This window comes from Sorex araneus, chromosome 4 (assembly GCF_027595985.1).
Source record: "Sorex araneus isolate mSorAra2 chromosome 4, mSorAra2.pri, whole genome shotgun sequence".
NCBI lineage: Eukaryota > Metazoa > Chordata > Mammalia > Eulipotyphla > Soricidae > Sorex > Sorex araneus.
In genome coordinates this window covers 142,037,634-142,051,224 of record NC_073305.1, presented here as the reverse complement: position 1 = coordinate 142,051,224, position 13,591 = coordinate 142,037,634, and the positions used below count along the sequence as shown (strand labels likewise).

Here is a 13,591-nt window from a genome sequence, read left to right as displayed (position 1 = left end):
CATACATGCATGCATGCAACCAAAGTGGGTTTGATCACTGGCTCTGCCTATGGTCCAGAGACATAAAACAGTACCAGGAGTTATCCCTGAGCACAGAATTAGAAAAAAGCCCTGAGCACAGCCAGATATAGCCCATATTCCCCCCCCCAATCATTTATTAATATGTGCATTCACATTTTTGCACAATTATAAGGACTATCCATTTCCAGGGTGTTTTTCATACCATACTGAAAATTACCTACCCATTAGGTGATAAATCTAGTTATCCCTCTTCCCAGTCCCTAGTAACTATTGTTTGACTTTCCTGAATTTGGCTGCTCCAGATAGCTGAGTTAAGTTGAATAACACTATTTGATCTTTGTGTCAGTCTATTTCAGCATAATAGCTTCAAGTTTCATTCAAGTAAGCTGTTGCAAGTTTCAGAATTTCATTGTTTTATTTAAGTTTTAGGCACGGTGATTTATAATATAGTTAATGACAGGGCTTCATGCATGCAATGTTCCATGACCAGACCCTCTAGCAGAGTGTCCCACCCTCACCCTAGCCTGCCCCTAGTTCCCCTACAGTATTACCATTACAATTTTTGGTGATAATTTAAGCGGTAATCAAACCATCTTTTGCACCACAATGCTTTCATGAAAAAATGTCTACATGTAACATCTTTTAGGCTAACCATATCCTTCTTTAGTGTCTTTTCTTAATGAGCGTTAGATAAACTTTTGGAGGAATTACTGTGTACTGGTAAGTGCTAAATTCCTGTCCTATAACAGTGTGAGTGTGGTGCTTTAAAAAACAAAGACAAACCATATGGGCCCCCAGCCCCACCAGGAGTGATCCCTGAGCACAGTATATGCTCAGAATTTACTCCTGGCTTAATCCTGTATGACCCCAAACCAAACTAAACCAAATCAACAAAAAACAAAACCAAGGACTAGGACCAGAGATTTGGTACAGTTAGCTATTGAGCTTTCCTTGCATAGAGCAGACCCTGGTTCAGTTTCTGGCAATGCATATTATCCTTCCAAGCACCACCAGGAGTGTCCCCTAAACATAGCCATGAGTAAGTCCTGACATTGCTGGGTGTGTTCTCCCACCCTTCCCTCTCACCCCTCCAAAACAAACAAAAAAATGAGAAGCTGCAAAGCTAATAATGCCATTTTTGTTTTTCAGCAACTTTTACATGAAGGGTTAGAAGGTTGGGATACAGTATGCCAACTGATTGTGTGTGTGTGTGTGTGTGTGTGTGTGTGTGTGTGAGAGAGAGAGAGAGAGAGAGAGAGAGAGAGAGAGAGAGAGAGAGAGAGAGAGAGGAGAGAGAGAGAGAGACTGTTCTTTAATAATAGCACAACTAAGTAGGCAGGTGTATTAAAGTGAACTTTATTTTTCTCATTTGTAAATTGTTTGGGACTCTCAAGCAATGCTCATCTCTATCCTGGCAGAGCTGGGGGTCTACAGGATCACACTTGGTGGCATATGATTGAACTAAGGATTACAAGAAACATGCCATAGCCCTTCGAGCTCCCCCTCCTATAAAACCTTTAAGAACTACACACTTCTTATAGTTGCCATAGGGTGGAAATAAGTAGGGCACATGAAATGACTTGGTGAGGATGATAGGGTACATTCCTTTGCTATTTCTTAAAACCATTCTTTCTGCAGAGGATTTAAACACCAACCAACAGAAGACACTTTTCTTTTGGTCCTTCCCTGCAGTGTTCTGGGGCCACACTTGGCAGTGATTAAACTTCTGACCCTAAGCCATCTCCCCAAAGCTATTTCTTTCAGGTAATCCCATGATTGTGCCCAAGGATTTCTAGGGGCAGCAAAAGGACCAGTCTGGCTTATACAATCTCAGATATATCCCAGTTACACTAATCTGGAACTTAACTTTTTTGGAGTGCTTAAGAATCTCAGAAGAGGAAAGCGACAGTTACTGCAATATCACTTTTTTTGGGGGTGGGTGGGTGGGTCAAGCCTGGTGGTGCTGAGTTCTCCTGGTGGTGCTCAGAGTACCACATATTGCTGGGGATCAAACCAGGGACTTCTGCATTCCAAGCATGTGCTTCAGAACACCATCTTCCGGGCCAACATCAATTTAAAAATAAATTATTCATAGGTCAGGGCTGTAATTCAGTGGCAGAACACTTGCTTTACTTGGGTGAGGCCCTGGATTCAATTCCTCGTATCACAATGGAAAAAAAAAAAGGAAATATTTGTATGATTCCAATAGTGAGGGTTACTATATCAAAAGAGGTAGTTTGACTTGACATTACTTTTTTGGTGTTTATTATATTTGAATATGAATATGAACTATAGAATGTGGATGTTAGGGAAATAATCACTGTATCACTGTCATCCCGTTTTTCATCGAGTTACTTCAGTGAGCGCCAGTAATGTCTCCATTTGTCCCAGCCCTGAGATTTTAGCAGCCTTTCCTTACTCATCTTTCCCAATGATTGGAGGTTCTTTCAGTGTTAGGGGAATGAGACCTGTTATTGTTACTGTATTTGGCATATCAAATATGCCACGGGGAGCTTGCCAGATTCTTCTGTGAGGGAAATAATATGATTTCAATTTAGAGTTTAACAAACAGTAGATTTTATTTATATATATATATGCATGTATTTTATATTTTTTGATGGTAATTCATGGAGCAACTGAAGTTTGTGTTTACTCAATCTTCAAAATGCTAATTCCGACAAATCCATTTGACCAATATGTAATTCATATTTTTCTTCTGATGAGAGAACAGGGCCTGTAAACAAAACCTCAGGTCCCTAGCATTTAGTTTTAGGTGTCTTATGTTTGGATACAAGCTAATATTAAACTTTCCTGACATTTAAACAATTTTCCTGCTTTCTTCATGACTTAATATAGTTTATCTTCTCTGATGTCTTTTTTTGGGCTGGAGCGATAGCACAGTGGGTAGGGCATTTGCCTTGCATTTGCCGACCTGGGTTCGATTCCTCCATCCCTCTTGGAGAGCCCGGCAAGCTACCAAGAGTATCCCGCCCGCAGGGCAGAGCCTGGCAAGCTACTTGTGGCGCATTCGATATGCCAAAAACAGTAACAAAAGTCTCACAATGGTGTTACTAAAACAGTAACAAAAGTCTCACAATGGTGTTACTAGTGCCCGCTTGAGCAAATCAATGAATGGGATGACAGTGCTACAGATGTCTTTATTTTGCTGGTGTTCAGTGGACCCTAGGGCCGGTCTTGAAGTACCTCAGTGCAGCTGTGAGGGCCTATCAGTCCAGTGTTCAAACTGATGATGTCATGTTACTTGGGCCCAGGGTATCAGAGATCAAACTTGGGATCTCCACAAGATATTGCTTTGAGCTATCTTCCCAAGTCCTCTTTTTAATTTCTATAGTGCTGTTTTTAGGATTATTATTTTTTTAACTACTGGCTTCCCATATAAACACTAGGATTTGTATTTACAATGCTCTGGGAATTCCTGGTGGTACTGGGAGTGGTAGGGATTGAAACTGGGGTGCATGAAAACTTACACCCCACCTATTTGAGCCATTTCTAGCCCATGACTGAGGCACCTTTTAGAAAGTTTTAAACGTCTACCATTTTTTTTCTAATAAATAGAAAACATTTACCAGAAGCACTGACTTTGCTAGACGGTAGAAGCAAACTTTTAAATGAATTTCAGTTCATTTTCTCTATTGACAAGATGAAAGTAATTGTTAAAATTCAATGGTAACCTGCTCAGTGTAGGTACTGGCAAAAGGAGGGCTTGGAACTTTGGAACTCAGTGACTTTTTCACTTTTTAGTGGCTAAAAGAGCTAACATTTCTTACTGATTTTGTTTTTAAGCTTTTATATTAACAACAGCAGTCCATAAGCTAGCATTTAAGATGAACTTTTTTACCATTATACAAATAAACACATAGATTTTTTTTTAAAGGAACATAGCTTTATTTAAAAAAAAATTGTGTCTTCAAAAGTATACATGAGATAGCATCTTCCTAAGCTTGACTTTTGTATCTGTTATCAAATATATTTCAATATTTCAGAAATCAATTTTTTTTAAAAATGTCTTTTTTAAACCTAGTAGAAGATATCAAAGATACTGACTTAGAGGAAAAAAAACTTCAGTAACTGTTCACCTACCATGATAAGTAAACTCAATATATTTAGAATTATTTGAGCATTTGAAAATATTCACAAAATATTTTTACCTTTCATTTCATATATCAATGTTAACTACTCTTCTATACTCCAAGAAAAATAGTGATAACGAAAATAATGAACTAATGAACAATGGTTTTTCTTTTCTAATGCTATTTATGACATATATATTGAAATTACAGTGTAAATTACAGTAAACATCACCTCGCTTCAAACATCTTGCAGCTAATAGCTATTAATATGGCTTCATATAGCAGAAAACAGTAACAGCCCTGGATTACTGAATACAAATAAAATGTCTCAAAGCAGTTTTACCTGACATAGTTCTGGGGAGGGGTTACTCACTCTCCCTACTCCCCATGAGAAACCAAATTTAAATTGATTAATTCATTTAAAATAAATCTCTCCTTACAGAAATTAGTACTAAGTGATAAGATTTTATCTAGTTGGTTTGAGCTTTGGTGGGTGAAAAATCTATTATTTGAGGTATTTCTTACTCCATAACCAATTTTTATCTCACTGAGAATATTTGCCTTAAAGTATATGAATATGAATTAAAGAGCCTTTAATGTTCTGAGGGAAGAAGATTCTAACAGGTAACACAGGAGGGTGAAATACTTTGCTTCCAGTATCATCTGTCTATATTGGCCACATGGCCCCCCAAACTAATGTCTATTTGCTTGTTTTGAAAAAACACAATAACATGAAACCTGATAGCTTAGAAAAATCATTTCATTTTACTAGACTCTGTATCTGTCTTTTAATCATATGCACTGGTGTATATCAGTTGTTTTCAAAGTTGGCTCCTCAAGTATGTAAAGATATACTACACATCTGTATCTCTAGATCACTTAAACCAATCTCTGGAAGACATGGTCCAGTAAGTGGTTCTTAAACTTTAATATGTATCACAGTTATCGTTAGGCAGACTGCTGGCCCTCACAGGATTTCTCAACTTTGAAGTTGGGTGAAGTCATATTCTACGAAGTTTTCAGTTGATGCTATGTGATTTGGTACCATATTTTGGTCTAGCGCCCCAAAATTCCTGATTTATTTGGCCTAGCACCTCCTTTACAGAAAAAAAAGAAAAAGAAAAAATTAAACCAACATTATTTAGTGCTCTAGAAATCTACTTTCTGTAAAGTCAACAAACAGAAGACATTCTCCAAATTGTATCATGAGGCTTCTACTTCCTCTCTAGAACATTCCAGTACCCCATGAAGGAACTATCATCAACTTTGGGAAAGACTTGCTTATGCATATTTGAGAATGTAAGCAGATGATGGATATCAATATATGGGTATCAATTCCCAGGTAAATTCTGATCTTAGAATTGTTGGTATAGAAAATGCTAACACAAGTTCTTTACAGTTATATGGTATGAAGGTAACAATATAATGAAAGTTGCTGGCATCAAGATGATCAATATAGAAAGAAAAGTTATAGAAAAGCATATAAATTTTTTGGTCAATTTTCATTAAGAGTCTGTTCCTATAAAGCATAGTAATTTTTGAAAATTTGCATTTTTATGGTTCATTTGCTAAATATAATTCTTTACATAATTTTTAAAAGATAATTTATTTTGTTTTTAATGTCCCATCATTTGATAAGACTAATGGAGGATTTGGATAGTAGCCGGCCGTTTTTGAACTGTTTGAAGAGAACCTTGTGAATTTGTAGTCCAGTGGTAATTCTAGGAAAAAAAAAAAAAGATTATTCTATAGATTGCAAAGACTTTGTAAAAGCAAACAAAAAAACCCTAACCCCAAACTGATAATCATTGATAATAAAACTTATTGAGAGTTTAGTATTAAAATTTTCTAAGGCTGCATTTACAATAAAAATAAAAGATGGATTTTCACTGTAATTGGTGAGTGAGAACTAAATCTTTTTGTTTGTCTCTGGGTCACACCCTTCACTTCCCCAGCTAACTTGTATTTGAACTATTCATTAAAAGGACATTCTGAAATGAATCGCAAAAACTGAATTTCAAAAACAATACACCTACGGTCCTAGATTTCTAATCACTGTATCACTATATCACTGTCTTCCTGTTGTTCATCGCTTTGCTCGAGCAGGCACCAGTAACGTCTCCATTCCTCCCTGTGTATAGCACTAGATTTCTAATATGCCACCAAAATGATACAGGCTAAAAATGAAACAGTCGTTCCTTTCTGTCTTTCCTATTCATTTCCTAAAGAAAATGTTTAGGTCTCTGAAGTTCTTTGTAAAGTTCAAAAGTATTATATTTAATATTATATTATAAAAATGCATACAATCGAACCACCACTGTAAAGTATATTGTTAGTATGTGCAAATGTTTACAACATCTATAAACATAGCCACTCGGGCATCTCAATGCCAGAGAGAACCAAGTCTAACAAGGCACCCATGGATAAATGTTAAATGTTAAATGAATATAAAGATGTTTATGAGGCAAAGGGGAGTGTCGGTTTTCATTTAAAACTAAAATTTTATTTTCTCCTAGACAGCAGCAATGATCTGTTTACAAATCTGGATGTGAATAACTGAGATTAGAAATGTGTGTTCTGTTCAAACAAGGGTATCTCAGGATGGAACTTCTGAGACTGAGGATTCAACAAGAGGGAAACAGATGTTTCCCAAGAAAAATATATGTTAGAGAAAGATTTGCTTCTCATAAAGGCAAGAATTCTAATTTTTAAGGAAATACCAATTCAGCAAAATGTAAAGCTCTCTGAATATTTACTCCCTTACCTGCTATTGCTTCAATACTTGGAATTGCAATTGTGCTATAAGTACTGATTCTCTTACATGACCAGGTATAAACCAAGGAATCTTCTTTATTTCTCAGTCCCGAAAGAGAGTCAATGAAAAAAGAGCCCCATTTTTTAGATAAGGCATTTAGAGATTTTGTCTTCAGTTCCTGAAATAAAAGCAGAATATGTGAAAGCTGTGATTAATCTTTTTCTAAGCGTCTAATCTCATTATGTAAATTTTCCCTTACTACTTAAAAAAAAAGTTATTTTGTTAACCTAAAACAAAACCACATCCTATATAGTCACTGTCACTGTCATCTCATTGCTCATCGATTTGCTCGAGCGGGCACCAGTAATGTCTCCATTTTGAGACTTGCTGCTACTGTTTTTGGCATACAGAATATGCCATGGGTAGCTTGCCAGGCTCTATCATGCGGGTGAGATACCCTCGGTAGCTTGCCGGGCTCTCCGAGAGGGGCCGAAGAATCGAACCTGGGTCGTCCACGTGCAAGGCAAAAGCCCTATTGCTGTGCTATCGCTCCAGCCCACATCCTATATACAAAAGTATAAGCATCTAAGCATCTAAGTCTTTGATAATATCCTCCCTAAATTGGCTGGGGAGCACCTTCCCCTCCTTTGGGATCTGGATTGAATGTCAATAGCAGTTTTCTTGACTCCCCATACTCAGGCTGCCTTTGGTCTCCTTACCTTTGCCTACCCTGAGTTCAGCCCTAATATACTAGCTCTCATGCTATCTTGCAGTTGTCACACTCTTTGCTTTTGAAAAGTTAGACTGAGCCAGAGAGAGATATTGGACAGTGGGTCGGGTGCTTGCTTTCCATGCCAACCTGGGTTTGATCACTGGCACACCATATAGTCCCCCTAAGCATGTCAGGAGTGAGCCTTGAGCACTGTCGAGTCTGATCCCCAAACCAAGAATAAATAAATGAATACAATAAAACAAAACCCCACAATGACAGATCATGTACTATTTAAGGTTAGGAACTGTCTTATATATTAACGTATGCTGCAGGCATTATGCTTAGGCAGAACAGGCACATCAAACTATGGACTAAAGAGTCATTAAAAACACCAACATGTTTTATGGAGACAGGATTGAACTGAGAATTTAAAAATAAAATCTCACCTTTTTCTGATATTTTATTTTATTTTATTTTATTATTATTTTTTTTTTGCTTTTTTGGGTCACACCCAGCGATGCACAGGGGTCACTCCTGGCTCATGCACTCAGGAATTACTCCTGGCGGTGCTCGGGGGACCATATGGGATGCTGGGATTCGAACCCGGGTTGGCCGCGTGCAAGGCAAACGCCCTACCTGCTGTGCTATCACTCCAGCCCCCCTGATATTTTATTTTAGAACAACACTGAATCCCATGAATATTTCTATTCATGGCTTTGTGTGTGTGTGTTAGAACTTATTTTGTGAAGCAAAATGAGAACAATTCTTTTCAGATGATAGAGTTTAGAAATCACTCAGCAAGTACAGATTTGGGTTTTACCAAAGATATTTAAGAGTACTGAATTATACAAATATTCATGCTTTAATGTGTACACTTAATGCATATTTAAATTTCTCAAGAACAACTAAAAGGCAACTTTAGTATCTTCTAATTTCTAATATAAGGGATGAGAAACTACATTATACATAATTATGTAGATAATGATCCTGTACTGATAGAGCCTAAAAGTGTTTGCCCCTCCCAGTTCCCAGATTTATATGTCAAAATCCCAGTCCCCAAGGTGATATTAGATGCAGGCCCTCCGCCCATGCTGAGATCCCGAGTGGCACCTTCATGACGAGATCAGTGCCCTTATAAAGAGGCTCAAGACTGTCGGCTTTCCCTCTTGAGGGGCTTACACAGAAGTGGGTCCTCACCAGATACCTATTGTATTTCACTGTAATAGCCTGCACAGGGCACGATGGATACCATTCTAATACTGAGTTTTTTATCACTCAATTTCTCAAGTCTAGAGAAAAGTTACATATGTAAAACACACGCATAAAATCCTGATTTTCTTGAAACAAGAAGTACTAAAAAAAAAGGAATTTTGAATCATTCACAAGGAAAACATTTTTAGTGTTTCCAGATCCCCAAAATAACCTCCCAAATCACACCACATAATATAAAAACCTGAAAACAGCACTATGCTATAGTAGCAGGAAGGATGACAGGAACATGTATAGTCACTCCTCGCAGGAGCGTGGCAGTGGCATGTGAGATGCTACTCAGCCGTGAGATGCTTCTACACGGCTGCTCTAAGACCGGTGCTGAAGATGACTCTTTTCGCTTTCATTCTACAAGTGCAAATCCTCCACAGGTATCTCTTGCTTAGCAACAGGTATAAAACAGGTCTTCTATAAAAGAGAAGTGGTGAGACACCAACTTTCAAACTGGGGGATACCAGTATCATTTTGGTCACCTACTGGCTTTACTTATTTAAGAACTTTGGACAGCAGTAATTTCTCCATCAAGATTGATAACTCTATAAAATTTCTAGAAAGTGACTCAGTTCCCATGCTTTTGTAAATGACTTAGTTTTCAATACAAACTGTATGTACGTGGTTACTACTGGCAGAGAGGAAAAAAAAGATTTTTAAATGCTGACTTGGGATGACGGCTTTCTGACCACTTTGGTGATTCCCATGATGATCTTACTAATGATCATGTAACTGAATAATGAAAGGTTGGTATCATCTCTTTAAATCCCTATTCTATATTTGTATTTATTTTCTTACAGTGTTGGACAGTTATTAAATAATAAGAGACATTCTTAAACTTAATTTTTTGGGTAATTTCTTTTGGGGGGTGTTGTTTGGGGATCCACCCTGGTGTGGTGCTCAGGGCTTACTCCTGTTGGTACACGGGGCACACTCAGACTAGAAGGCTCGCCTTTGGGATGGCTATTTTTATTTATTTTATTAAAAATTGTTTTATTAAGCCACTGTGAATTACAAAGTTACTCATGATTGGGTTTCAGAAATACAATGTTTCAACACCAATCCCTTTACCAAGTTCCACCTTCTCTCACCAATGGCAGCCACTCCGTATCCCTCCTCACCCCCCAATCCCCAACATACCCCATTTCCCTTTATCTACCTGCCTGCTTCAATGCCAGGCATATATATTTTTTTAATTAAAAAAATTGTTTTTTGCTTTTTGGGTCACACCTGGTGATGCTCAGGGGTCTCTCCTGGCTCTGTACTCAGGAATGAATTCTGGCGGTGCGTGGGAGATCATATGGAATGCTGGGAATCGAACCTGGGTCCGTTGCATGCAAGGCAACCGCCCTACTATCGCTCCAGCTCCGACACATTTTTTATAATTTTTGATTTTTGGCTGACACCCGAGTTTACTCCTGGCTATGTGCTCAGGGATCACTCCTGGCAGCACTTGGAGGGCCATTTGGGATGCCAAGATTGAATCCAGCTTGAGCCCATGCAAAGCAAGCGCCACTGTACTTTCACTTCCCTCCCACCTCTGCTTTTTAAAATAACTTGGCACTGTGGCTTACAGTACTGCTGCAATGTGGTCTCATTCACAATATTTTGCTACCTTTTAAAACCTAACAAATATTATTAAAGAGCTTCCAAATATCATGATAAAGACAAACTGTTAATGAGCACCTAATAGAGACCTGACTTGTTTATCCTAACATTTTGTTGGGTCTGACAACAGCTACTATTTTTTAAATAAAAATATTCTGTGCATGGCTCTTCTTAGTGTATGTGTGTGGGTGCTCCCAAGCAATGCTCACGTTCTGAGGCCACTCTCCCAGAGACCTGTCTGTACAGGCCTAGTGGTTCAAGGCTTAGTCCAGAGACACAGTGCTATTCAGGCTGGTAGTTCTGGGGGTACCAGGTCTGTACCAGGTCCTGGGATTGTGGGTTAAAGTGCTGGGGATCCAGTGTAGGGTCTATAACTTGCAGGCAGGTGCTCCAACCCTTTAGCTATCCCATTAGCTCAAAATTTTTATTAGTATCTGAGGTTACATCAACTGATATTCAGGCTTACTCCTAGCTCTGTGCCCAGGGATCACTCCAAATGCTGGGAATCAACTGGAGTTTGTGTGCGCAAGGCAAGCACTTTATTTTTTGTACTATCCTTCCGGGCTTTCAAGGTTTTATTTTCAGAACAGTTTTAGGTTTACAAATACATACAGCAAATAGTACATATTTCCATCTTCTTTCCATTGACTTCCCCTTTAATATCTTGCATTAAGTACTGTAGTATACTTGTTAAAACTAAGTTTCCTAAGTAGACAAAGGGCCAGGAATATTGCCCCATAGTTGGAAGCCTGCCTCATGAGCTGGGGGAGAAGGCAGCTGGAATAGAGAAGGGATCACTAAAACAATGATGATTGGAGTAATTGTTCGGGATGGGAGATGCGTGCTGAAAGATAAAGGACCAAACGTGATAACCTCTCAGAACCTGTATTGTAAACCATAATGCCCACAAGTAGAGCAAGAGTATGGGGGAAATTGCCATGGAGACGGGGAGGTTGTAAAGGTGAGGTCTACTGGGGACAATGGTGGTGGAGAATGTGCATTGGTGGAGGGATGAGTGTTTGATCATTGACTGAAACTCAAACATGAAAGCTTTGCAACGGTATCTCAGGGTGATTCAATAAAACAAAAACCAAAAAACAAAAACCCTAAGTGTCCTAGAAATCCAGAGCTTATGTCCAAGCTTATTATTTTGGAGGAGAGGGTGTGCTGGGGATCGAAGCAAGGGTCCTTAGAATGAGTAAGACAAGAGCTCTACTGCTGAGCTGGGTGTGCTGGGTTCACTGTTTATGATGCACAGTTGAATGGGTTTTAAGAAACGCATAATGTTATGTATCCACAATTATATGGCCATACAGAAGAGTTCTACCATAACAGACATCTGTGCTCCATTTATCCATCCCTTACATGCCTGGAACACTGATACCTACTGGTCTTTCTGATAATAGTTTGAACTTCTGCAGAAAAAAAACATTATCGTTGGAATTATATAGCATTCCATTTCCTCTGACTCCTTTCATTGACTAACAGGAATTTAAGGTTCCTCTGTCTATGGGACTCATAACTCTTTCTGTTTTAAATTCTTTTTTAATTTGACATTTACTTTTTGACATAGGATAAAAGACATTTCCATACAATGCTGAAGCCATTGAAATGGACTTAGAAAAATGCCTCTTATTTTAAAATCTTTTTCCTTTCCTGATGCTTTTTATTTTTCCCTTATTTTCTTTTTCTGCTGTTTACATAATTTTCCCTTTCTAAATCTATATTTTCCTTTTCTTCAAGTCTCTACCTGGGGGAGGAGCATACTGGGTGTACAGGTGCTACCCATTAAATTTGGAAAGAGCACAGCGCTAACATGCTTAAGCAAGGCAGACACACATAAATGGCTGTAGTAACACTGGATCTGGTTATCTCAGTATCAGTCAAAACACATTATGGTGCCACAGCATTCGATGAATATAACAGATGTACAGTGGTGCTACCTGACATCACTTAAAAATTATGAAAGAACAGAGTAGGAGACTAACACCCAAGAATAGTAGAAATAAGTACCAGGAGGTTGGCTCCATGGCTTGGAAGCTGGCCTCACATGCTGGGGGAAAAGGCAGCTCAGATAGAGAAGGGAACATAAAGTAAAATGTGGTTGGAAATCACGTGCGGGAAGGGAGATGCGTGCTGAAAGTAGATTAGAGACTGAACACGATTGCCACTCAATACCCCTATTGCAAACCACAACACCCAATTGGAGAGAGAACAAGAGGGAATACCCTGCCACAGAGGCAGGGTGGGGTGGGGGGAGATGGAATTAGTGGGTGGGAGGGATACTGGGTTTATTGGTGGTGGAGAATGGGCACTGGTGGAGGGATGGGTTCTTGAATATTGTATGAAGGAAACACAAGCACAAAAATGTGTAAATCTGTGTAAATGTGTACAAAAAACGGTACCCTCATGGTGATTCACTAATTAAAAAATAAATTAAAAAAATTTAAAAATTAAAAAGAATTATCAACAAGATATGCAACAATGGCAACGATGAGGACATGAACTTGACCATCACAGGAAGCAGCAACAGATTTTACCATTCTTTGTATAAATAAGCACTTTCCAAGACATGTCAAACAGGTTTTGCTTTCAAGGAGTTGAAAGGAATCCTTACCTCATATTTTCCTTTTTTCTCTAAAGGCTCGGATTCCTCAGGCTTCCTGTCTATGTCCCCGTTGAGCTCTTCAAGGATAAGGACTGTCTCCCAGTTACTATAATGATGGGCAGGAAAAATATCTGAATGCATGCTGTCACCAAAGTACACAACCTGTAAGACAGCACACTATGTTGAAACCTTGAGAACTGTGAAAGAGAATGGTACACATTTCATGGAAGGCAAAGGATTCCTTGATAGATATCGGATAGACAAAAACTGCATAAACGTGTATTTTTTTTGACGGATCCAATCTAGGGCCTCATTATATGTGTAAAACTGGTGCCATCTCTCCCACTGAACTTTACCCCTACATCTTACATCAATATCTGAAACATCCCTGAAATCACTTTACAGGTGATCGAGGATCTGTCCCATTTTGATTTGCAGGTTGTCAAGTTACAAACTAGTTACACAGGTACTCAGAAAAAAGACAAGTGCTTTAATTTAGTTTCTTGCAGGGGTGTGTGTGTGGAGTGGAAGTGCAT

The 13,591-nt window shown here is 38.6% G+C and overlaps 1 protein-coding gene across 1 annotated transcript in view; it reads right to left on the bottom strand.

The window, feature by feature from the left end:
• Nucleotides 1-1,990: 1,990 nt before the first annotated feature.
• Nucleotides 1,991-13,591, bottom strand: part of NT5DC1 (5'-nucleotidase domain containing 1) — a 141,167-nt gene continuing 129,566 nt past the window's right edge. The window contains exons 10-12 of the mRNA XM_055137055.1: nt 13,065-13,217; nt 6,877-7,045; nt 1,991-5,833 (exon numbers count right to left, since the gene is read on the bottom strand). Of these exons, the coding sequence (XP_054993030.1) occupies nt 5,718-5,833; nt 6,877-7,045; nt 13,065-13,217 (438 nt within the window). The 3' untranslated portion in view covers nt 1,991-5,717. The remainder of the gene's footprint in view (nt 5,834-6,876; nt 7,046-13,064; nt 13,218-13,591) is intronic.